Here is a 23,461-nt window from a genome sequence, read left to right as displayed (position 1 = left end):
GCTGTGCAGCCAAAGTTCTTAAACTGTGAGTCCTTTTCTGTTTAAGGCTGGAGTTCTGGACTATCAAGCCTTTGCCAAGAACCTGGAAGTCCTTGAGACCTGGATAACAGAAGCAGAAGAAATATTGAAAGAACAGGATCCCAGTCACTCATCTGATCTCTCAGCAATACAGAGTAGAATGGAGCAACTCAAGGTGACAAATAAATGTGGGAAGTGTTGGTTTGGTTTTTTTCTGTTGGCCTGGTTACTTTTAGTACAGGGTATGCACAGGTATCATACATGTATTCCATGTATAGTAAAGGACTATCACTCATGCAAAGCGTAAGACTGAGAACTTACAAGTTTGATGGCAGTCAAGGAGTGATTTTCCATGTTACTTTGCCCCAAGTAAAGATGAAAAGAATAGTCAAACTGTTCAGAATAAAATTAATATCAGATCAAGATGGGAATGGAAATGTCAGCAGTTCTTGGGGACTTCCTTCATTATGTTTTCTCTCAACTTTTTTTGGATTTATGCAATTCCTGTCTCAATGATATTTCTTTAGGGATTAAGTAATTTATATGTTTTGCGTAACTTGATATACTGAAGAAACATTCCTACTGTGTACCGTGTGATCTCCATTTGAAGTTTTTTACTCTATCTTTTTGTGGGGCTTCTTTTTTCCATCTCTTTCTTTCAGAGGCCATATCAGGAAGTTGCTGAACTCTGCCATCTATGCTGCTTTTGTTGGTTTAATCTTCCATTATTTTTCTGTCAGGATTAACTAGACAGAATTCCACTTTGGACATGCCGAAAGGCAGAGCATTTTCTTAATGTAGTGAATTGGATTTTTCTGTGCTGCAAAACAAAAACTAAAAATAAAAAATTTACTAATTTTAATGGGAATTTACCTGCCTAGCATTCAGGCTAAGAAAGAAGGAAAAAGGCTCACATATTTTGACAGTATAAACATATGGCTTCAAACACTACCCTACTTTTGCAGCTCTGAGCCATAAATCCCCAATTCAGCAAAACACTTCAGTGCAGTTTGAGTATACTTCTCTGCACACATTTAAGTATGAACATAAGTCTTCTCTTAGTCTGGGACCAGAAGCTGAAAGCTGGAAATGCAATTTTTCCATGGCATAGGGATTGCTTACCACTGGGTGGCAACCAAGGCAGCTCTAAATTTAACTGAGTGCTAGTTCATAATTTTGAAGTCTGTAATAGTGTAATTCCTGAACTTCCCAGCTATCACTCTTTTTGTTTCAGAGTCAGATGTTGAAGTTCAGCAGCATGGCCCCAGATTTGGACCGTCTTAATGAGCTGGGTTACAGGCTTCCTCTGAATGATAAAGAAATCAAAAGGATGCAGAATCTGAACAGACATTGGTCTCTGATCTCATCTCAGACTACGGAGAGATTCAGGTTGGGATAGATAAAGATTGTTCTATAGTTTTCTTAGGTTACAAGAGTTACAAAGTATACCTTTTGCAGAATATAGAAAATGTTTCAGGTATTTCATTAAGCAAAGTTCCTTTTCTTTGATGTACTTATAAGTAAGGAGCAAAGCCATTGAACAGAGATGTTGGTTTTGCCACAAATAAACAGGCTTCGAAATGAGGAAGACTGCTATTTTTGAAACTGTTGACTAAATAAATTGAATGAGGCAGGTAAGTGGGAAGAGTGTTACCACCTGATTCAGAATTTTGCTGGAAAAGTTATTGCAAGACCTTTAACACTTGTGTGTTGTTAACACTGAGAGGAGGAGACCTTACCTGAATCTATCTTTCTTTCTTTCAGTAAGCTGCAGTCTTTCTTGCTGCAGCAGCAGACCTTCTTGGAGAAATGTGAGACTTGGATGGATTTATTAGTTCAAACTGAACAGAAGTTGGCAGCAGAGGTTTCAGGAAACTATGAAAGCCTCTTAGAGCAACAGCGGGCACACGAGGCAAGTCATCATGTGTATTTATGCATAACTACAATACATACTATTTATACATAAATGGAATGCACATTCCTTTTTTGAGTAATATTATAGCATGCCTTGAATTGAATTGTTTGCCTGCACCATCTGATGATACCTTAACTTAAAAACAGAAGTGTGAACATATGTCAACAATACCCAGTTTTAGGGAGGACTTGAGTATCTGTCTGCATTTGTGTATAACATATCACTATGCCTATGAGTGCTTGTCCCCTACATTTAGTCTACTTCAGATTGGTTTGTACCAAGGAAATCAAAGTTTTCATTGGTCCTCCTGTAAAAACAACAATTCTCATACCACTGGTTCTTTGTCTTCGGACATAAACTGGAGAAAATCCCTATTACAGTTTATTCTGATTTTATTTATTTGTTACTAAATTGTCAATGCATATAACACTTGAAGAGCATGTTAAAGAAAAACTTTTTTGTCAAATACTGAGTTATGTAACTAACCATGGGCCTCCATTTGGTAACATTTCCTTGGAGAACAAACTGATTTGGTCTTTGCTTCATGCTGGAGTCATTTGTCTGTTTGTAACAAATCAAGAACTAGCACAGCTTTTGCTGCAGGGAAAGATTGGTTCAGAATTTTTACTAGAGAATGCCTTTATGATCTTAATTGAAGTCAAGAGATGCACATTTTTTCTCTACCCATATTGTTACTGCCAAGAATCCTTGTAAAGATCAAGTAAAAGAAGTCAATTTTCATACCAGAGCTCCCATGTGGCCACAGCAGTTTCAGTTCCCACAACTTTTTCAGCTGACCTACCCCTAGACTCAGGCCAGATTACAGGAAGAGTTACGGTCTTCCCCCCCTTATATCTCACAGCGTAGTGTTTGAATGAGTGTCCAATAGCAGAAAGTAATTCAAAACATTTTTTTCTTGCTTTAGCATACAGTTGCATTAGCATTTAACTACCTTTGTTTTTACAAATGTCATCTATTTCATTTCCTCATTGCTGCTAGTATTAAGTGGATAGTGTCTTTCTAAGTTGAAACATCTCAGATCTTTGAGATTTGAATGTCCAGAAATCATTTACTAAGCGGATAACTTCCTACTGTTGCTCTGTCTAATCATAGCTATAGTTTTTTGAAAGGAGGTAAGGCAATCTTCCTGTGTTCAACTGTCTTGAGATCTCAGCTTTATTCTCTCCTGAAATCTTGGTCTGAGCAGTTAGCTCAGATGAGTGTTACTCAGTCACTCTGTTGAAGCCCTTTTTATTACAACTATAAAATCATCTCTCAGAATTAAGAGAATTAATATTTGATTTTCAAAATACTGCAATTCTTCCTAAAAAAATGTAAACTGCCTTTTTTTTTTCCCCGAATTTTGGCATTATTTATGATCTAATTGTATTTGGTACACAAAACACTGTGTACATTGCAGTGCTTCGTCATAGTCAAAAAGAGTTTTCTTTCCTCTCCTTATGACTATAAGGGTCAAATCTCAACTTCTTGAGATGCATTTCTGCATTGTTTCACTTTGTATTTTTTAAAAAATAATGAAAAAATATTCTGTTTCCACCTGAATTCCCAGAATGGATATTGAAACTCTTCCAGCTCTATTATCAGCTTTCCAGTGCTGACTCATAACTACTCGTGTTTACTCGACAAAGACCCCAACCACTTCAGTGGCCTCATTTAAAAATAACCTCCCACTGAAATGTACAAACCAGCAGTGTGCAGGTGATAGCTTTTTCAAATATCATGCACTAACACTGGCATCTGCATCAGTCTGTCAGGATGATCTTTTAATCCTTTCTGTGCAGTTTTGTAGTACGTGATACATTGATTGGGACTCCCATGCGGTGGGAATGCACCAAGACAAGCATTGGACGACGTGCTGGCAGGGAAGGGGAAGGAAGTTCCTTGCCAACTCAATTACTGAATTTTTTTTTCAGTGTGCTGATGTGCATTTCAACACCTACCTTCCTTTCCTTCTCCTTTGAATTCGTATTTCAGTAATCTGCATATGAGAATAAATTTGGGTGACAAGTGGTCCCAGGTAACAGATTATCCCTCTTATGTACAGAGAGTGTACAAGCAGAAAGCAGGAGGATGTTGAAAGAAATGTCTCTGCTTTTGTGTAGGACTTGAATATCTCCACTCTAAGCAGAGTTACTCATGCTTGATAAGCTTTTATTTCACCCTCTTAAAAAAGTATTAAAATTTTCACTTTTGGAAGATTTGGTTTTGCCGGTTTTTTGATTTTTGGGGTTTTTTTTAATTGGTTTTATTTTTGTGATGGGAGGTGTTTAACCAGTTGTAACCAGTTGTGTTCTGTTTAGTCTTGATCTGTCAACAATACTGGTAGATGCTGTTGCCTCCTTTGCTTCGTCTATCTCCCCTAACTTGACAGAAATAGATGTGACAGGGAGTAAAATTTCTCCGTTCTTGCTCAGCTTTCTGAAGTTCTCGACCCCAAATTACTGTGGTTTCATTCTTGAGATAATACAGCATTTAGTTTCCCTCTAATTCAGGCTCAGTCATTCATAAGTGCCAAGGTATTCAAAGGACAGTATCAAATATTTCTGCAAGGAAATTAGACAACACTGTTTCTTTCTATGGGAAAATTTATGACCTGAGTAACATTTTCAGAATTAACTTAGTGATTCAGAGAGGCAAAATTTCATTTTGAAAAATTGCTGCATCGTCTAGAAGTCCTAAACTTCATACCATGTGCTTGAGGGATTTAATTGTACAGGTGCCAGTGGGTATTTTGCTGGCAGTGGCAGATGCAGGGATTGGTACAATCACAATCTGAGCTGGCTGGTGGGAAGCCATATAACAGAAGTGTAGTCTAGAATTGAAGAATAGTGGCTCTTAGTTCAGGCAAGGGTGAACTTCTATCAACTGCAAATGCCATTGCTAACTAAAGAAAAAAATATCTCAAGCTTCATACCAGTATAATTTTTCTTTGAATCTCTCTGTAAACCTTTTGAACATGGAGTGGGTCCAGTCCAGGTGATGCCTGTGTACCTGCATGAACATAAGAATATTCCTGAAGAACTTTTTCTAGCAACATGGTCTGTTACTAAAAGGAAAGATGTTTTTAAAAATAAATATAAGTAGTCTATAGACTTAAGTCATCTTTGCTTCAGTAGCACTTAGTTATTTTTTTGTCTTAAGCAATATACAAATAATAAGGGAGTTTTAAAAGTATTGTGGAAATTTAGTATGCCTGATGGGGAAAATTGGAAGCGGAAAATTTCTAGCTCCTATACATGGCTGACCATTTCTTTTAAGGTTCTGTTGGCAATGTAAACGTCTATTTAAAGTTTGTATAACATTATCACACGTGGTCTGGGCATAAATTCAATCTAACAAGGCAAAAGATTATAATATTCTTAAACATGTAAAAAATAAATGTGCCCTTTCTGTCCATGCATAAAATACCCTATATGGATTTTTTTGTAAATAATAATGTCAATCACTAAATTCTACTCAGAAACATAAAACCAAGCTCGTGTTGATATCATTTAGCTTTATAATGGTGGTCTGGAGGAACTAATAATTACTGTAAGCAGCAAGTAACTCTAAAAATGAGATTTTTAAATTTGTTTTTATTTAAATTCATAACAAAACTACATTTAATGTAATCTGAAATTACGTTAAATACATGAAAATTCATTTTTACCAGTGCATACAGACAGAATAAAAAATGTAAGATCTTGTTTTAACATCCTTGTCTCCTGTACAACAGCTATTCCAGGCAGAGATGTTCAGCCGCCAGCAGATTTTGCATTCAATTATCTCTGATGGGCAACTCCTCCTAGAACAAGGACAGGTGGATGACAGGTAGACATTCCTGTGTTGTTACTGCTGCTAGTTATGTGAAGTAACACTTAGACTAGAGAGAGACTTCCAATCAGAGAATGTAGCAGATGTCAGTGTTCAGATCATGCTCTTCTGAAATAGAAGTTACTATTACTGGGTTAAGCTATTAATTAGCCAGATCTTAAGACAGTGATCTTTAGGATGCTATAGGGTATGTGAATGTATTTGAGAATACAACAACCTTGAGATTTGTCTGGAATTATCAAGCATGTTACATATATATCTACTTTGATGTACTTTCAAAATGTCACTTTCACGAAAGGAGCCTGCAGTAACAGATTTAGTGGGTTAAACTTGATTTATGCCAGCTGGGGATTTGCCTCCACCACGAGAATTCCCTACTGCCATTTAAGAACACCTGCAACCTTAACGTAATGGATTATGAATTCATTGCTGCCTGATATTTTAAATGCTTGTGATCAAATGAATGATAATCAGTGCAACACCAGTGGGTTCACGCTTGTGCATATGCATTGACTTTGCTAAGGTCCTAATATAAGGTGAACTGTTCGTTGGAGTGTGAGAATTTTGTTAATACTGTATCTTATGCCTCCTTTGAACTCAGTAGCAAATCTGGGGGCGAAATGTGAAATCTCTGTGATTTACAATCAATTTGACTCGTCCAAACTGGCAAAACCTGTGGGGGGGCGGGTTGTGTATTTCTGGGGAAAAGTAGAAGAGTTTTATGTGTTAAAGGTTTGGAATTTTTAAAGTCTCAATAATTGCATCCCTTTAATTCTCCCAGTACGTAAAGTGTGAAGTTCTTATCCTCAATCAGCTATCATGAGGCTTCAGAGCTTTTCTCTTATTGTTTCGTAATTGACAGCCAGACATCTTCCCTTTCCCATCAGTTAATTTCATTAAGAAAATCCATCCAATTATGAAGGTTACTATGTATTTTTATTTGTAATTTATGTATTTATAATAGGGATGAATTTAATATGAAGCTGACTCTTCTAAGTAATCAATGGCAAGGAGTAATTCGCCGGGCACAGCAGAGGAGGGGGATCATTGACAGCCAGATTCACCAGTGGCAGCGCTACAGGGAGATGGCAGAGAAGCTGCGCAAGTGGCTGATGGAGATGTCCCGTCAGCCGGTGACTGGGCTGGGCAATGTTCCTATCCCATTGCAGCAAGCAAGAGCACTACTGGATGAAGTGCAGGTTTGTCCTCTGTGTTTGAAGAAAATGGAAAAAATCCCTGCCTTTTTTACAGTCTTGATCATTTAAAACATTCTTTAAAATGTCTTAGATTCAGCCTATCTGCTTTGCAGAAAGCAGCATTGGATGTTAGTTCTTCTTTGGAACTAGCATAATATCAGAAGTGGTAGTGTGATGGAAGCAAAGTTGGAGTTCACAAAAAATATATAATTGAGAACTTTCTGGGCCCTTGCTCTCAAGCCTTGTTTGCTTCTGTTTTTGCTTTGTAACCAGTGTCACACTGAAACTGTCTTGAAAAAAAAAATAATGTCCTGTTTGAGGAATGTATTCTAGCTAACAGAAAAGGATTCTTTGAGTGTCCGTCTTCATGTGAGGTTAACACTATCTATTTATTGGTTCAGTGTCTTCGAGTTTTTAGCTGGAAGATGGATATAATAATAAAGCTTATAAGCATAATAGACTCTAGGGGAATTCAATCTCTTTAAGAGCAATCAATATACTGATATCAGTGGGGAGAAAGAAGCCTTTCGTGTCTTTATCTCCTTGGAGAAGTTTTCTAATGGTCTGCTGTAGTAAATGATGGTGAAAATATTAGGGTAAACCATTTGGGCCATAGCTCATGCTTAAGACAAGGTGTGCAACCAATGAAGTATGGGCTTGAGAATGAATGACTGAATTGCTAATTGTAATTAAAAAGACAAAGCTGACAGAAAACTATTAATATTTTTAGCTTAAAGAAAAAGTTCTCCTAAGGCAGCAAGGGAGTTACATCCTCACTGTGGAAGCTGGGAAGCAACTGCTGCTCTCTGCTGACAGTGGAGCTGAGGCAGTCCTGCAGACAGAGCTTACTGAAATTCAGGAGCACTGGAAGATAGCTAGCTCCCAACTGGAGCAGCAAAAGAAACAACTTGCTTTACTACTGAAAGTAAGTGTGCAATTTCTTCTGTACTTCTTCAGCAAGTTTATGTTTTCTCATTGTGAACCCTGGTAAAGAAAAGCATTATCAATGGACAAACACAAATACAGGAACTGCATATATGCTACGAGCTAACAATTTCCCTTCACCACCTCTGAAACTGGGAGTGGTAACACTTCTTATAAGTAGGCTTATGTTAGTTTACATATTTTATTTCATATTTCCAGAACACTGCCAATAAAGTATATTACTACCAGCCCTATTTTCAACATGAGACCCCTGGTGGCCTAGTGGTTAGAGTGCAGGACTTTCACTGCTGCGACCACGGGTTCAAGTCCCCGGTCTCCTGGCCTGATGGAGGTCGTTAGCCCTGTGTGGCCATCCATCTATGAGAAGGACACTCTAAACAAACCTACGTCCTGAGGACCTCACTGCCATTGTCCAAGCTTGCTTGGCCCCGGCAGATGAACCTTAGGATTAAAGGGTGGGCTCAGTTCAGCGCAGGCTGTGTCTCACCTAAAAAAAATCCATTGCGCAGGCTGGAAAGGTAAAAAGACCTTTCCCCAAATCTTTGTTCGCGAAGATGGGCCATTATTTTCAACATAGGCCAAATATTTATTTTATTTTGCACAATGCTGTGTAATTTTTGTACATATTTTTATTGGGTTTGAGTGGCAAAGTTTTTGTAGCAGGAAGCTACAGGAATGACTTCTGTGAGAAGCTGCCAGAAGCTTCCCCTATGTCTGATGGAGCCAATGCCAGCCAGCTTTATCATGGACCCACCACTGGTGAAGGCTGAACCCAACGGTGATGGTGTAGCACCTCTGGGATAACATATTTAGGAAGGTGAAAAAAAAAGTTACTGTGCAGGAGTAATTGCAGCTGGAGAGAGGAGTGAGACAATGTAACAGAAGCAACTTTGCAGACACCAAGGTGACTGAAGAAGGAGGGGGAGGAGATGCTGCAGGCACCAGAGCAGAGATTACCCTGCAGCCATGATGGAGACATGGAAGTCCGCAGTGGAGCAGAGATCCACCTGCAGTCCGTAGAGGACCCACATCAGAGCAGGTGGATGCCCAAAGGAGGCTGTGACTCAATGTGAAGCCCATACTGGAGCAGTTACGCTGGCAGGGCTTTTGACCTCATACAGGACCCACACCGGCATAGTCTTTTCCTGAAGGACTGCACCCCATGGAAGGGACCCACACTGGAACAGTTTGTGAAGAACTCACTGAAAAGTTCATGGAGAACTGCCTCCTGTAGGAGGGACCCCATGCTGGAGCAGGGCCGGAGTGTTAAGAGCATGACAGACTATTGTCAATTAGATCATATTATTTAATCCAAAGAGAAGAAAGAAGACAGTGAAGAGAGGGTTTTTTTGCAAGACCTTTTGTTTGTAATTCATCATCCTGAAAATGGTCATGAAATACTGGCATAGATTTGAAAAAAAGGAATGAGAGAATTACACAGGCAGTGATGGAAGGAGAATATCTTGAAACAGAAGACTAAGTTTTTTTCAATACAATACAGTATTTAATGCAAGTTCTGTATGTTCTGGTATCACACTACTGGTATTCTTTGTGAGTTGACTGGCTTTTAGGGATTCTTCTGTCTCAATATAAAGCTTTAACAAGCAGGTGAGGCAGGTAAAACCATGCTGCTTAGTATAGTTTTATTGCATTGGACACATTAAAAATTTTGGAAAGTATACAAACACTAAACCTGGGTGTAGCTGCTAGAATCCTGATTTAGAGAAGATACTACAGGTGCTTCAATTTGCCCTGAATCTGCAGTTTCCCCAACCACTTTTTTTCCTCCCAAATATTAATGCACCTGCATGAAGTTCTTGTCAAAGAACAGTGGTGTGTTTAATACAGGCATTCAAGAAAGGAAGTGGAAAATAATTTTAGCAGGGAGAGGCTTCCCTGAAAGGATGGAGCTTGATCTAGACCACATTTCAATAACAGGAGACTTGTGTATTTGTACTAGCAGAGACCTACACAAAAAAAATTTGACTCAGTTCTGCATATGACTCAAGCTCTGAGACTTCAGTATTATTTAAAGGGAGATTTCAAGACATGTTTTTATTAGGCAAATCCACTGGCATAAATATAACCCGGATCAGAATTGAAGTCTCATAAATTTTTTGCTTTCAGGACTGGGAAAAATGTGAAAAGGACATAGGGGACTCCCTGGAGAAGCTAAGATCATTCAAAAAAAAGCTTTCTCAGCCATTGCCAGATCACCATGATGAATTGCATGCAGAGCAGATTCGTTGCAAGGTAAAGCACTTCTCTGTTGATTGTAGTCTCTGCCTTTGTGCAGTAACCTCTTCCATTGTTAATTGGCTTCATAATACTGACTGTGCAAACCAGTCAGCCATTCCTGTGACAAGAATGTAATGTAATATATGTCCATGTAATATATGGACAGCATAATACCACAGTGATCTCACCATAATGCAAACCCCACAGGGTAGATATAGATCTGATCAAAGTAATAACAGAACAGGGTCTGAAAAGTACTGTGGGAGGACTATATACCAGTATGTTTTTACTGTAGAAATTCTAACTCAAAATTTAAACTCATAGTATCAAAACTCTTACCTTAGTGCTTTTTATTTGAGGTGAGGTTACTGTGGAGTATTTTAAAAAACGCTTTTAGGCTATATTATTTGCATTTTAGGAATGAATCACAACTTGAAAATATTTTCTACACATAGAAGTCCAAACCAATATTTGGAATTCCCAAATACCTTTGAACTTCAGAGAGTTGAGTAGTTTCTTAGTTTGTGGCTACTTGTTACAAGGCTGATGTATCATTCAGTATTGTGGAGTTAATTTCCTCATAACTCTGAAAATGTTGGTACCTTTGGGATTTATGTTTCCTTTTTCTTTGAAACAAGGCTTAAACAGTCTGCCTGAAATGGTAGGTCTGCTCAGATAGGACTTAGTGATATGAGACTGCTTGTGTTCGTGTTTCATTAACACATTCAAATTTTTATTTGTTACTGGTCCTTTTTCCTCATGTTCTTCTTTTAAGGAGTTAGAGAATGCTGTTGAAGGCTGGACAGATGACCTTGCACACCTCTCTCTGCTGAAGGAGACCCTGTCTATATATATCAGCGCAGATGATATCTCAATCCTCAGTGAGCGTATAGAGCTCCTGCACAGACAGTGGGAGGAGCTGTGCCACCAGGCAAGTACAGTATGAGCACTGATATGAGTAGTATGCAGGCTACAGAAGTGTTGGAAGAAAAATTGAATGCAAGTAGCGGCTTTTAGAAAAGATGCATGTAGACACACTTAAATTCAAAGGTGAATCCTTTCTGAATCAGGGGAAACATTTATTGAAATGTTCCTTTAGTTACTGCTAGTGTTTCTGGATCTCTTGAGCTTTATAATGGCAGTGAAGTCATATTTAAGCAACCTTGAAAAATCAACAAAAAGGTCACACTGTGAGCTATGGTACTTGGCATGGCTGTCTGGGAAAAACACAGAAGTAAAACAGTTATACTTTGCATTCATGGAAGACCTGTGCTCAGAAAGGATGTCCCCTCCCTATTCAACATTGCTCTGCTGTACCTTCAGTTCTGCTGGTAGCTTCTGCTTCATCAGGCGTTGGTGTCTGCATTTCTGTTAGTCTTAGGGTGACTTGCTTGCCTGCAAAATGAGCTGAGAAGTATTGTTTTATTTGTTCAGATGCATCATGCTATTAGTATGCTTCTGGCCTCTATTTTGCACTCCAGGCAGTGGACCCTTCCTCACACAACTTTTCAGATTATCCTAATGTTATTTCTGTGGTTTTCAGTAGAGATTGCAGTTCAGATATGGTGAGGCTAACTTGGAAATAGCTACTTCATGTAAAATACCTGTGAAGGCTTCAAAAACACCTCCAAAGTAGGAAAGATGCTTTACAGTTAACAGCACAGAACATGTTATGTGTTAGCTGCATTTGAATGAGCCAGTGTAGATACATCTAAGTTACGGTGTCACTGTATGTATGTTAATAGTAAAAGAAGGAACCAAGTAAAGAATTTTAATGTTACTTTTGTGCATGCTGAGTGTTTCACTTCGTTCAACTGCTGCTTATTTCCGGAAAGCTGTCGTCAAGTTCAGAACCACAAAAAGGAAATGCAAGATCGTGTGTTTGCCCCTGTTACACCTAACACAGTAGTTAAAGAACACATCACTTTTGTTTATGAAAGAGCAGGTGGTTCATCTGAAAAGTCTTTGTCTTTTCAGGTGAAATTCTGATATAAAGTCAGAAACAACCTAGATTACAATGGGGAGGAAAGGAAGTAAGTAGTTGTACCGATGTCTTAAACTGGAGAGATGACTGCTGCACACTCTGTGCTGCTCTTTTGATTTCAGTGTCCATGTTTGTCTTTTATTATTTGTAGTCTGAGATGGTACCAGCAATTTCTTAAACACAGCAATGTTGTCTTTCCTTCTGTACCAACTGCAGCATTAGCCTGTTTGATATTTTATGCCTGTTCTTTCCTGTCAGGCACACTTCAGTCCTTTGGAATCTCTCGAGGTGTCATGCTCATCCATGAGAAATAGTCATCTGTGAAATGAGTGTGTTGGGACTCAAGTAGAAAGATGCTTATGCAAAATATAGTATACCTTTGATTTAGCTTTGTACTCGTACTCATGCACAAATTGCAGACTTTTGGAGTTTGGCCTATGCTATATGTATATCTTTTTTTTTTTTTTGCTTTGCTTTGGTGAAGCATTTATAATTTCATTTTTATGTAATCTCTTAGACTAAAAAGAAACTTAGCATACTATATAAAGTTTAATAAGTGAGCAAAAATTGTAAGAAAATTTAATTTTTATCTTCTAATGAAACCTTTGGGTTAGAGACATTAGAAAACAAGATATTGACAGACTACTGAGCATAACGCTTGGGTGCCTCTCTCTGTGCAGAGGATGTAACTAACAGGAAATCTGAGATCAACGCTTACCCCTAAACTTACAGACAGTCAAGACAAAGTTTTTGCAGTACAACTCCAGTTTGTTTTAATGGCAAGTAAGTTGCTGGAACACTTTTGCAGGGCTAGAGGAGTTCAGATTGAGGTACAAAGTGTTTTAAGCATGTCTTAAAATGCATTTACTATTTTGGTCTTATTTACTCTTTCAAATGGTTTAAGGTCTCCTTACGTCGACAACAAGTTAGTGAGAGACTGAATGAGTGGACTGTCTTCAGTGAGAAAAACAAGGAGCTCTGTGAGTGGCTGACACAAATGGAAAGTAAGGTGTCTCAAAATGGCGACATCCTCATAGAAGAAATGATTGAGAAACTTAAAAAGGTATGGTGTACCCTTGAATACTGTTCTTTAACTGCTTACTTGTTTTGTGTTGCAAGGAGGATACTGAATTAGCTGAAATAGAGGTTTTACTTTACTCTGATGTGTTCCGGTGTTTGTGTTCTTCTCTCACTCTGCAGCATTTTTCCTGTCTTTCTTGAGATAGGACCTCCTAGAATACCAGAAAATTAAGTGAATGCAGAGTCAGAGGCATCTGAATGCTTTGCTAAGTGTTCAATCAGAATTGCCTGAAAAGAATTTAACTATAGCAGATATATTTATAGAAGACATCGTGTTTTGTTTTCAGTTGGGTGGTTTTTTCATTCTTCTGATAGTTCTTTGTGTTTATACATCTAATATTTAAGAGGTTGTCTCTCCACTGTACAAATCAACAAAAAAACAATATTCACTTGTATTTTTTAATCATTCCTTTAGTAGTGTAGAGCAGAGTATATTCAGAATAAGTACTCTGTTTCTGATTGCTCTTTACTGTACAGGATTATCAGGAGGAAATTGCTATAGCCCAGAAGAACAAAATCCAGCTTCAGCAAATGGGAGAGAGACTTGCTAAAGCCAGCCATGAGAGTAAGGCATCAGAGATTGAATACAAACTTGGCAAGATCAATGACAGGTGGCAGCATCTTTTAGATCTTATTGCAGCCAGGTAAAACCGTTGTTTTGTTTCTAAGTGTTAAGTGGAACAGATTAATATGCCGGATGTAATGCACTTAAAATCTTTTATTTTTTGTCATTAACTGTGAAATTAATTCATTCTTAACCATCAGCACATTTCTGTGAAATTCACCTTCCTGTTTTACTTTTTAGTACATGACATAGTTTCTTCAAGAAGAGTTGATTAAAAACTTTATGTGTTAGAATAATATGGTGGTGATGGTAGGTTGACAGTTGGACTTGATGATCTTAAAGGTCTTTTCCAACCTTAATGATTCTACTTTTCTATGATATAGGATCAGTTGCAGTCAGATTTAGTGAGCCTTGCACTAGTACCATCTTACTTTAGATGGTGCTTAAAACTGGATGCAAATACAGGTTTTTTCTAAAAAATTCTTGGCAGAGGAATCAAAACATTGCATTTGTAGTTTTGGATTTCAAGAAGAGCAGTTCCAAACTTAAGTCTTAAGTTTTCTGCCTGATTTTTTTTTCACTGGTGAAGAGTAACTGCAGGTAGATGTATGCACACTGGGCTTAAAAATTCTTTTTATTCAAGGTCAAAAGTATAGTAGCAATTTTCACAACTTAAAAAATACAGGATTGTTGTTTGATGTTTGAAGAAACTGGTTTATTTGTTTCAACACTTTCTGTTGAGCTGTGCTGCAGCCTCCCTTCCATTACCAACAATAATTTTGTCCCAATTTTGCATTTCATGAGTTGTATATATACTTCATATACTTTGTAGTTCACAATTCTGTGATGTAAGGACATATGCATTAGTAATACTTTAGCCCTGTTAGCAGCAAAAGGGTTTGTTTAGTTTCATTGTCTTTTTTTGTCCTTTTTTCATATGGTTTTACTGCATTCCTGCTCTGAAATCTGTAAGCATGGGAGCAGTAAATTTTATGTAAGCAGAAGCATTCTGGTAGCTCCAGCTCCTATAATAGTAGTTCATTTTAAAATAATGAACACTGTTTATTTCTTACAGAACAATTAAGGGAGGAAGTGTTGCATTACGGTCAAGGAGCCTGCTGATTTCAGAGGATGTGATGCAACACCAGTTGTTGAACTTCAAGTATATTTAATATATATTTTATGTTTCTCTTTTGAAATGCCTACTCAGAGAAATGTTTAAATAATAACCTTCAGGAAGTTTCTAGTGAAAAGTGCTTGCATTCAGAAACTGCAAAACACATCTTCAAAATATCTGTGTTGTCTATTCCATGTTAGAGATTAGTGCCCTCTGTAGGGGAACAGGTGAGGGTTCAGGATTCTGCATCATTCTTGAGTGGGGAGATACAAACTGCAATACTATACACTTTCTCATTCTGTTATCATGAAGTGTCAAGTCCTAGTTCTAAACTAGTATACATAAAATATCTATTTACTTTTAATTCCAGATATTTTCAATTTACCCTTCTCAACTCACATGCTTAACACTGTTGTGGGTAATTAAACGTATAACCCTTTCCATTCCAATGCTCACAGAAGTGAAAAAAACTCTGCAAAGTTTCCTGAAGTTGAGAAATAACTGGTGGAGAGGTTTGGTGCTAGATTGTGAAAATTTCATTTCAACTGTAGCTTAGACCAGAAGCCATTAAAAGCCTAAGCTATTAACTAATGTATGTACAAAGTACTTGTATTGATGCCTAATTCCCACTGGACAGAAGGGTTTACATCCCCTGAGATAGTTTTTAGAAGGCTCCAGAGACTCTTTAGACTATGTTCTTTGAGTTTGGAATGTATTATATAGCATGATTTTGGCTGCATTCTGCTAGTAGATGCAGACTAGTTGTCCTGGTGTTGAGAATAAAATATATCCTTTCACGTTCTGGGTGCCTGACAGCATTAATAAATTATTAGAGCCTGCAGACTTTTCTACAGTGCTACAGTAATCCCTTGCCTGGAGCACTTTTTTTAGTGTTTTGTTTCCTACAGCTGTGAACTAATAGAAAGTGCTCTGCGAAAATAATTTTTTACTGTGGTAATACATGTCTAGTCTGAATCTTTACCTGTTGATCTTGTGCTGTGTGGTGAAACTCCTCCAATTACCTATAAAAGCGTATTTCTTTTCTTTGTCACATTGTTTCCTTACCTGCTTTTTTTTAATTGCCTCTCCATTCTGAGCAGGTCTGTAACTACAGAAGTTACAGCTGCAGAAGGGTAGTTGTGTCTCTGCATCAGAGACTTCTGTTTCGTCCCTTCTAGAGCATTTTCATCCTTTCAGATGAATTTTCTGATATGTTAGCGAGGTGAAAAAAAAGTCACAGTTGTTTACAGCCAGAAAGCAATGCTATTGCTGCAACTGCTCAGGCTTTGCAAAGAAGGATGTGTTTTCATCGTTTCCCCTACCACTCACAGTCCACATTCCTGAAGATCAAGTCTGGCACATGTTGATGAATGCAAGTTTTATTTAGAAACATGACCAGTTGTCACCATCCAGTCTCATGTTATCAAGCAACGGCTGCTAATATTTGTTTGCCATGAAACATTTTCTGTACAGAACTCACCAGCAAAGAGCAGTGTGTCCCCTTTCCTCCCCCCCACCCCCCCAAGAACAGTATTTGCAGGCTTTGGAAGTTCTTCTTTTTTAATGCTGGAAAATTTCATGGTTGTGGCAGAGGACTTGCATGCTCTGAGGATGGCGGAGGACAGCAGTGTGGATTCAGATCTCCCAGACTGTAACTGTGATATCACAAGGCAGGGAGCTATTTTTGTTTGCTTTTGATTAATATGATTCTTTCTGAAGTCTTGGTTTGCTGGGAAACTAATTGAAAAATTGATACATAGAAATAACTACTATAGCTAGAAATTACTGGTTTTCTGTTCAGTTTAAAAACGGTTGACAGTGATAACAGCATATCTTGTTTTACATCCCAGAATGATTTTTTGATACTAATGGAGACTTAGAACTAGTAAAATCTCCTAGCTGTCTGAAAGAAACCATGGACTGGTTTTACTGCTGTTTCTAAATACAAGAGCGTGTACACACATGAGAAAAATCAGACTTTATATTTGTCTGCTTGCTGTTTGTGTCATCAAAGGGGCATGGCTAGAAGCAAAACGCAGAGAAGGAAAGAGGCTGTAAAAGAAAGTATTTCAGACTTACCAAAGCGTGTCTGTTCTGTACATATTAACTACTGTTTTGTAACTGCATGTACTACTTGAACTCATCTTGGATTTTTGATTCAGCTTCTCTTTTTCCCTTTTCACATTATCTTTTCTAGAAATTTTGCTGTTGTTCAGAATTCTAGAAATTCACTCTTTGAAAGAGGAAACTGTGACTGAAGTAGTAAATGTAACTGGCAGTATTGGTGTTCTGCTATGTAGTAGTGCTGTACTTTGGACAATAACTCTTCTTTAATCGTAAATAGATTGTTTTTAAACTGATTTTTTCAAAACTGATTTTAATAGTGCAACATTTTTCACTATTTCAAAGAGTGTTTCTTAAAACTTTGTCTCCAGTTCCAAGTAGATATTTTTAAAAAGAAACCTTTTCTGCTTTCTACTATCTACTGTGGAGACTTAGCTAACATGCTCTTACTGACTTTTTTCATGTTGCTTTTAAAGTTTAATATTTGTAGGCAGCTGTCTAAATGACTAATGCAGTAGCTATGAGTTCTATATGATGAATTTTTCTGTATTTACAGTGTTGTTCCTGTTTAGATTTAAAGGGAATTTAAGGCTGTCTACTTTAGGACTAGTTGAATTATATACATTATATACATGCTTAATTTTAGCTCCAAGTTGTTTTCCCACTGACTTTTCTTACTGTAGAATAATAGATATTATTAATAGACATTTTAAAGTTATTACTTTCTTGGGGAAATTGAGGTATATTAATTGGAAAATGAAAACATAACCATCATAAGCCCATTCAAACTTTTAGATGAGTTTTCATCAGTAAACCGTAAAAAAAAATTTAATTCTGCAGTATTCTACTTCCTGAGAATCTTAAATATTTGTAAAATGTAGCAGGACTAGGGTGTGTGTTATATAAAAAACAACCTTTAAACCAACCATGTTGTGGGTCCAACCACTTGACTTTAGCATAGAATATTCATTATCAAGGAGAGGAGTTATCTCAAGTCTTTCACAGTTACATGCATAGTGCTGCAATAAAAGCATTACATGATTATTGAAATAATTAGCATTTTAAACATAATCTTGTAAATCAAATCTCAAAAGGTAAAAATTACACGTGGCTAGGAATCCCAAATACTTGATTTAGAATTTGACCTTTGTGTCTTAAACAGGGCTTTTAAAGCATAGGCAACTTGCTTGCTGACATTCAGGAAGAAAGCTCTTAGACATGATGGATTACGTCTATTATTTGATCGTGGATATGTTTTCAGAGTAGCTAGAGGCATAGCACGGTACTGCAGTTCAGTCAAAAAAAATAAGCTCATCAGACTCCAGTAAGCACTTGTTTATTTGCTTCTATTTGTACCATGGGCAAGGAACCCGTTACATTAAACTCAGTACAAAAAAAGAACTTGTTAATGGTAGATGGGGGAGGGGAAGGGGGAGGTGGGCAGGAAGGAAGTTGTAGGGTTTGGGTTTGGTTGGAGTGTTCTTTTAGTATGTTACACTTTTTTTTTTTTTTTTCTGTCTGGAGTAACTTAGTTACTTAGTTAACTCTTAGAACTTAAGTAACTTTCATGTGGATGAAAATAGCTCTGATTGGGCTAGGCTTGTTTTTTTGCTCTGGCAGCGATTTAGTCCCATGCAGTCTGCCTAAAGCAGAGGGCACTTTCTAAGTGATGGACCCTTTATCAGTTGTTGCAGGCAAAATGTAAATAAAATCCAGCACAGATTGCAGAACCACATAATTGCAAAAAAGAAAATCCTGCTCCACAGTTACGGCTTGCAAATGATAAAGAGACATTGCTTCTCCACAGAGCGGACGTGATTCATTGTTGCCTTTCCCACTCCAGTGTGCCTGCAGAAAATGGGCAGGATTTCACTCCTGTTAAATAATGTCAGAGATTGAATAGCTGTTTGTGTGTTCCAGAAGGCTGATAATCAATCTTCTTGCTCACCCTTGCTCACAAGTTGCAGTTGGTTCAAACCCAAAAAACACTGTGTAGAATCATAGGTTACAAGGAGATGGTGCCCCCAGACACTGGGTGTTCTCCTAATATCTCCCCTGTGTTTTGGGATAGTCTGATAATCGGGACTGAGGCAGTCTGTCAGCACAATTGAATTGACTTCAGTCTCTTCATAGAGAGATTTTCAGATTATCCAGATTTTTTTCCAGTTACCAGGATTATTTTTTTTCTGGATCACAACCCTACAGCTCTTGGTAATGAGAGTCTGGCAAGGAAGCTGCATTTGAACTATTCCTGAGAGTTTTCAGCACTAAAGAACCACAGTTTGACTATCTGTGAGCTAAAGAGAGTGCTATAAAGAGATGAAAATTTCAAAGATTTAGCTTATGTTTTTTTTAAGATGACATTAAAATCTCTGAGATTATTTTAGTGGTCAGCTGCAAGTGCTGCTTTAAATGTGGAAACACTTGATAAATTTTCTGGGTAGTATTGTGGAAAAAATATGAATTGCTTTGTTGGAATTATAGGATAGTTAGGTGGCATTTTGTTTGTTGGACAAATCTGGCAATCCTGTATTTTTCAACCTGATTTGGTCAGTCTATTCCCATTTACACTCACCTTAAAACCTTTCTGATACTGAAACACTGAAGTAGAAGAGCAATAGAAGCATAGAAGGGAACATTACTCAAAATTGTTTGTGATACCATATAAACAGGGTGGAGAAAAAAAGAAAGCTTAGAAAAAATTTCTAAGTCCACTAATGATGCATTTTACATAACATGGGGATAAGAAGGAGAGAATTACTGACAGATGTTTTTGCAGTTCAAAGTGACTGAAGGAAAAAATTCTGAGATACAATAAGGGTTTAGTCAAATTTATTCACTTTCCAAGCTTAATGCTCCCTTGAATAAAAAACAAAACAAAACAAAAACCCACAAACAAACAAAACTACATAATTTTTCCTGGCCATTTTTGTTCCAGGGTCAGGATCTCAAGAAAAATACTAGTTGGAAATCGCCGTGCAGTTCCATTCCAATTTCATCTGTTTAAATCTGAAATAATCCAGTCAAACCAACTCAAAGTAGCCCTTGGGATTCAGGAATTCTCCCTAAGTTCTCAGCTGGATGTCTAAAATTTATTTATTCAAGGACAAGTATCCACCGTGGAACAGGTTGCCCAGATAATGCCCTATCCCTGAGAATGTTCAAGGTCAGGCTGGATGGGGCTCTGAAAAATCCGATCTAGTTGAAAATGTCCCTGCTTATTGCAGAGTGGGTGGATTAGATGACTTTTAAAGGTCCCTTCCAACCCAGATGCTCTGTGATACGTAGTTCAGTGTTTTCATTCAGTTCACTCAGTACATTCCCCCACCAGTACTGATTAAATGGGTAAGTTATTTGTACTCTAAGAACAGTTATCATCTGTTGGTCAAATACACAACTAAATTACTTTGGTTGTTTTGGAGGGGTTTGATGTGTGTGAGTTCATTAAAAAAAAAAAAAAAGAAAGAAAACTTTTCTTAACAAATATTTAAGTCAACTGATAAAGGTACATAAGCTATGAATGCAGGATGATATGCCCATATAGTAATATACTTCTGTTACGTAATAAAGGAAGACTTCACAACAGAATTTGCCATGTAAGTGAAGTTTCTCTGAAAACCTCCTGAAATGTATGCTGTGAAAATTTTTCCTTAGGGTGTACTTATGCTGCTATTTATTTTTCTTTACAGGGTAAAGAAATTGAAGGAGACCCTTGTTGCAGTACAGCAACTGGATAAAAACATGAGTAGCCTGAGATCTTGGCTTGCCCACATTGAGTCAGAGCTGTCCAAACCTATCGTCTATGAAACCTGTGACTCTGAAGAGATACAAAGGAAGCTAAATGAGCAGCAGGTAAAATACAACACACTTATCAGGTGAACAATGACATGGGGGAGAGCCAGAGTGTCCTTGGGCTGTCCATACCCAGCTCAATGCTGAGAGGGCATGAGGCAAAGTACTTAAATATCAAGGCAAGTGGTACTTACTGTGTCACTTATAGAGCCTTCTGCTGGCTTGACATCGAATCCACCAGGAGCTGATTGACATTTCCAAGAAAGGTAAGGCACCAAGAGATGTAACCTGAGCGAGTTATGGCAATTGTTTTTCCTTTGGGGCTTGTGGTTTTTGTTTGTTTGAATTGTCTGTTCCCAGAGGCAAAACTGACACCTATTAGACCTTGCAAATTTTGCACATGCTTGAAAATTACTGGTTTTAGCAACCTAACTCAGTTTTATTTTGCAGCTTGTTTGAGAATCGTTTTGCACGCAAAGATGCATGAGCTATACATGTGAAGTTAAAATTGGTTGGTTTATAGTACATAAAGCCTTTATGCAGTGCTAGAATAAAATGTGCAGAAAAATCTGAAGTCAACCAGTTTTTGGCATTGAAACTAATGTTACTTCTAAGATTATTTACTATACTTTCTCTTTCCTGTTCTACTTCACTGCCCAGTGCAGTTTTACCTAGAAGCACATTGCTGGAGAGAACTGTTGTTCTGTTTTGTTCCTGTTGGTTATTTATTGGCAAAATTGCTTTTCTGGTGCCTCACTGGAGACTGATTTACTACATGACTGTGCAGAATTGCTTATATATATTCTATATGGAATTTATGTAGGGATAATAATTTGTAATATACAAGCATCAGTAATGAGTGGTGTTTCTGAGACAATAAAGTGCTGGGAAGGGCTAAACATTGCTATCAACAAAGTAGATACCTGAGATTTTTAGCTAGCATCCCTATGCAGGCATCCCATAGTTTGTTAAAACCACTTATGGGACTTTTTTTGGGCACAGAGACTGGTTTATCTCTGCCTTCCACTGTTTCCTTGCGATGACAGCATGCAGTGACATTCTGAAGAATTGACAGTGATTTAATTTGAATTCTAAATGGGAGAAATAGCAGTGAATCTTATCCTAGGAGGATGCCATATTTGGAAATTTGATGATTTGATAATAACACTACAAGTCATAGTTATAATAATAATTTTAAAAACCCACCTGCCTTCAATGTATGGCAACCAGTATTTTTATTACTCAGAGGCTGTATCGCTATCCACCATATCTCAGAAGGCCACTTTCTCATTTTGTTCCCTCTTCCTTCTTCTGTTAGTGATCTTATGTTCTTTTTCATGTTTAATCTTCCACTGAGGTCATGTTGTCTTCCAGTTGTTCATATGAAAAATTAGGTTAATATTATATTGTGAAAGAGGAGGTCCAAATTCCATTTATGTAACTCCATTATGTACTTCTCAGCATTTACTTCAGTCAAGCATCAGCTTTGCAGATTGCTGGTCTATAGTGAAATTAAAAATACAGTTGAATCTGGATATCCTGGCAAAGGTAGGGTCACTTCAATGCAGTATTCTCCTAGGGTCACAAATTCAGTTTTAAGGATTACTTGTTTCTTTATTTTCCCAATCTGCTACCACTTCAAATGTGAAAAAATGGTGTTTGCTTCTGGGTAAATAAAGTAAAAAAAAAAGTTGTATATGGGTGACAGCAGTGCATAAAAGTGATGCTCCTTTGTGAACTAACCCAAAGGTTTAATGTTCTCTAATGAACATAGAAAATTTTGAAATCTGGAAAATAAATATGAAGGTTCTGTTGGTGAATAAAAAAAGTTTAATCCTTAGGATTGCTCAGGACCCACAACTGGCAATTCTCAGTACTGTTAACATATGTTATCTGAACCTACTTAACCTCAAGTCTCTTAGCTGTCTGGAGTGTGTATTTCATGAAGTATTACATCTGATTATAGTGTCCACCCTTCATAATGTTTCAGGGTGGATAGAAAGAAGAATAAGCACTTCGACTTAACAATGGAAGTATTTTCAGGCAAGTGAAAGCGAAAGGCCATCCCTGAGACAGAAGATGTGATTTTTCACTTGATGGTCTCATGTAGATGTTTACACAATAGCTTTCTGTTTCATAGATGAGAAGATGAAAAAATTCCTTCACTGAGTGCAAGCCCAGTTGTCACAAACAACCAAATCAAACGGTTGATATAGGTTGACCTTGCTCCATTTCAGATTTCCCGAGGTTTTTACATTCGACATTTACATCTCATTTCCTGCCGGAAGGCATTTTCAGATCATACTACTAGTTGTAAGAGAAGTTCCTCTAGTTAGACCTTAAATGTGTGTAGACACAATATGCTGACAATGTATTTCCCTTTGCATGTCATAGTTTACTTGCATTGCAAAATTATAAAGAGATGTTTATCTCTACTCATCCTCAAGCTGCCAAGGTCTTGTTCTCCTAAATAAAATTCCACATCTTTAGTTGTTCTAATAGTCCTTTTCTTCATCTGAATCAGAAGTGAACGTAGTATTCTAGATGCAATATAGCACTTTCTGACGTAGTTTCATTAGTATTTCTTTGTCACTCTTGGAATTATGTTGTCTTGGCTTTATTATTGTCCATACTGATTTTTTCCATCTAATATTCTGATGACTCATTGCAAATGTAGACAGAAGTCAAGCAGTTTCTTTTAATTCCACTGATC

At 37.5% G+C, this 23,461-nt stretch overlaps 1 protein-coding gene across 20 annotated transcripts in view; it reads left to right on the top strand.

Annotated features, from left to right (window-relative positions):
* SYNE1 (spectrin repeat containing nuclear envelope protein 1) overlaps positions 1-23,461 on the top strand; it is a 309,124-nt gene that overhangs the window by 255,901 nt on the left and 29,762 nt on the right. For 19 of the 20 annotated variants that reach the window (XM_027688509.1, XM_027688518.1, XM_027688501.1 and 16 more), the window contains 11 exons: positions 47-193; positions 1,253-1,407; positions 1,783-1,930; positions 5,670-5,764; positions 6,732-6,966; positions 7,694-7,888; positions 10,036-10,161; positions 10,922-11,077; positions 13,035-13,193; positions 13,688-13,854; positions 20,646-20,808. In XM_027688509.1, the coding sequence (XP_027544310.1) occupies positions 47-193; positions 1,253-1,407; positions 1,783-1,930; positions 5,670-5,764; positions 6,732-6,966; positions 7,694-7,888; positions 10,036-10,161; positions 10,922-11,077; positions 13,035-13,193; positions 13,688-13,854; positions 20,646-20,808 (1,746 nt within the window). Of the gene's footprint in view, positions 1-46; positions 194-1,252; positions 1,408-1,782; positions 1,931-5,669; positions 5,765-6,731; positions 6,967-7,693; positions 7,889-10,035; positions 10,162-10,921; positions 11,078-13,034; positions 13,194-13,687; positions 13,855-16,398; positions 16,563-20,645; positions 20,809-23,461 lie in introns of those variants that run through there. The other variant, XM_027688493.1, reaches the window with a different exon arrangement.

Source organism: Neopelma chrysocephalum, unplaced genomic scaffold (genome assembly GCF_003984885.1).
Source record: "Neopelma chrysocephalum unplaced genomic scaffold, ASM398488v2 Primary Assembly neopelma1_23, whole genome shotgun sequence".
In the NCBI taxonomy this organism is placed as follows: domain Eukaryota; kingdom Metazoa; phylum Chordata; class Aves; order Passeriformes; family Pipridae; genus Neopelma; species Neopelma chrysocephalum.
Note: the sequence above shows the minus strand (reverse complement) of the source record. Positions and strands in the feature narration are given on the sequence as shown.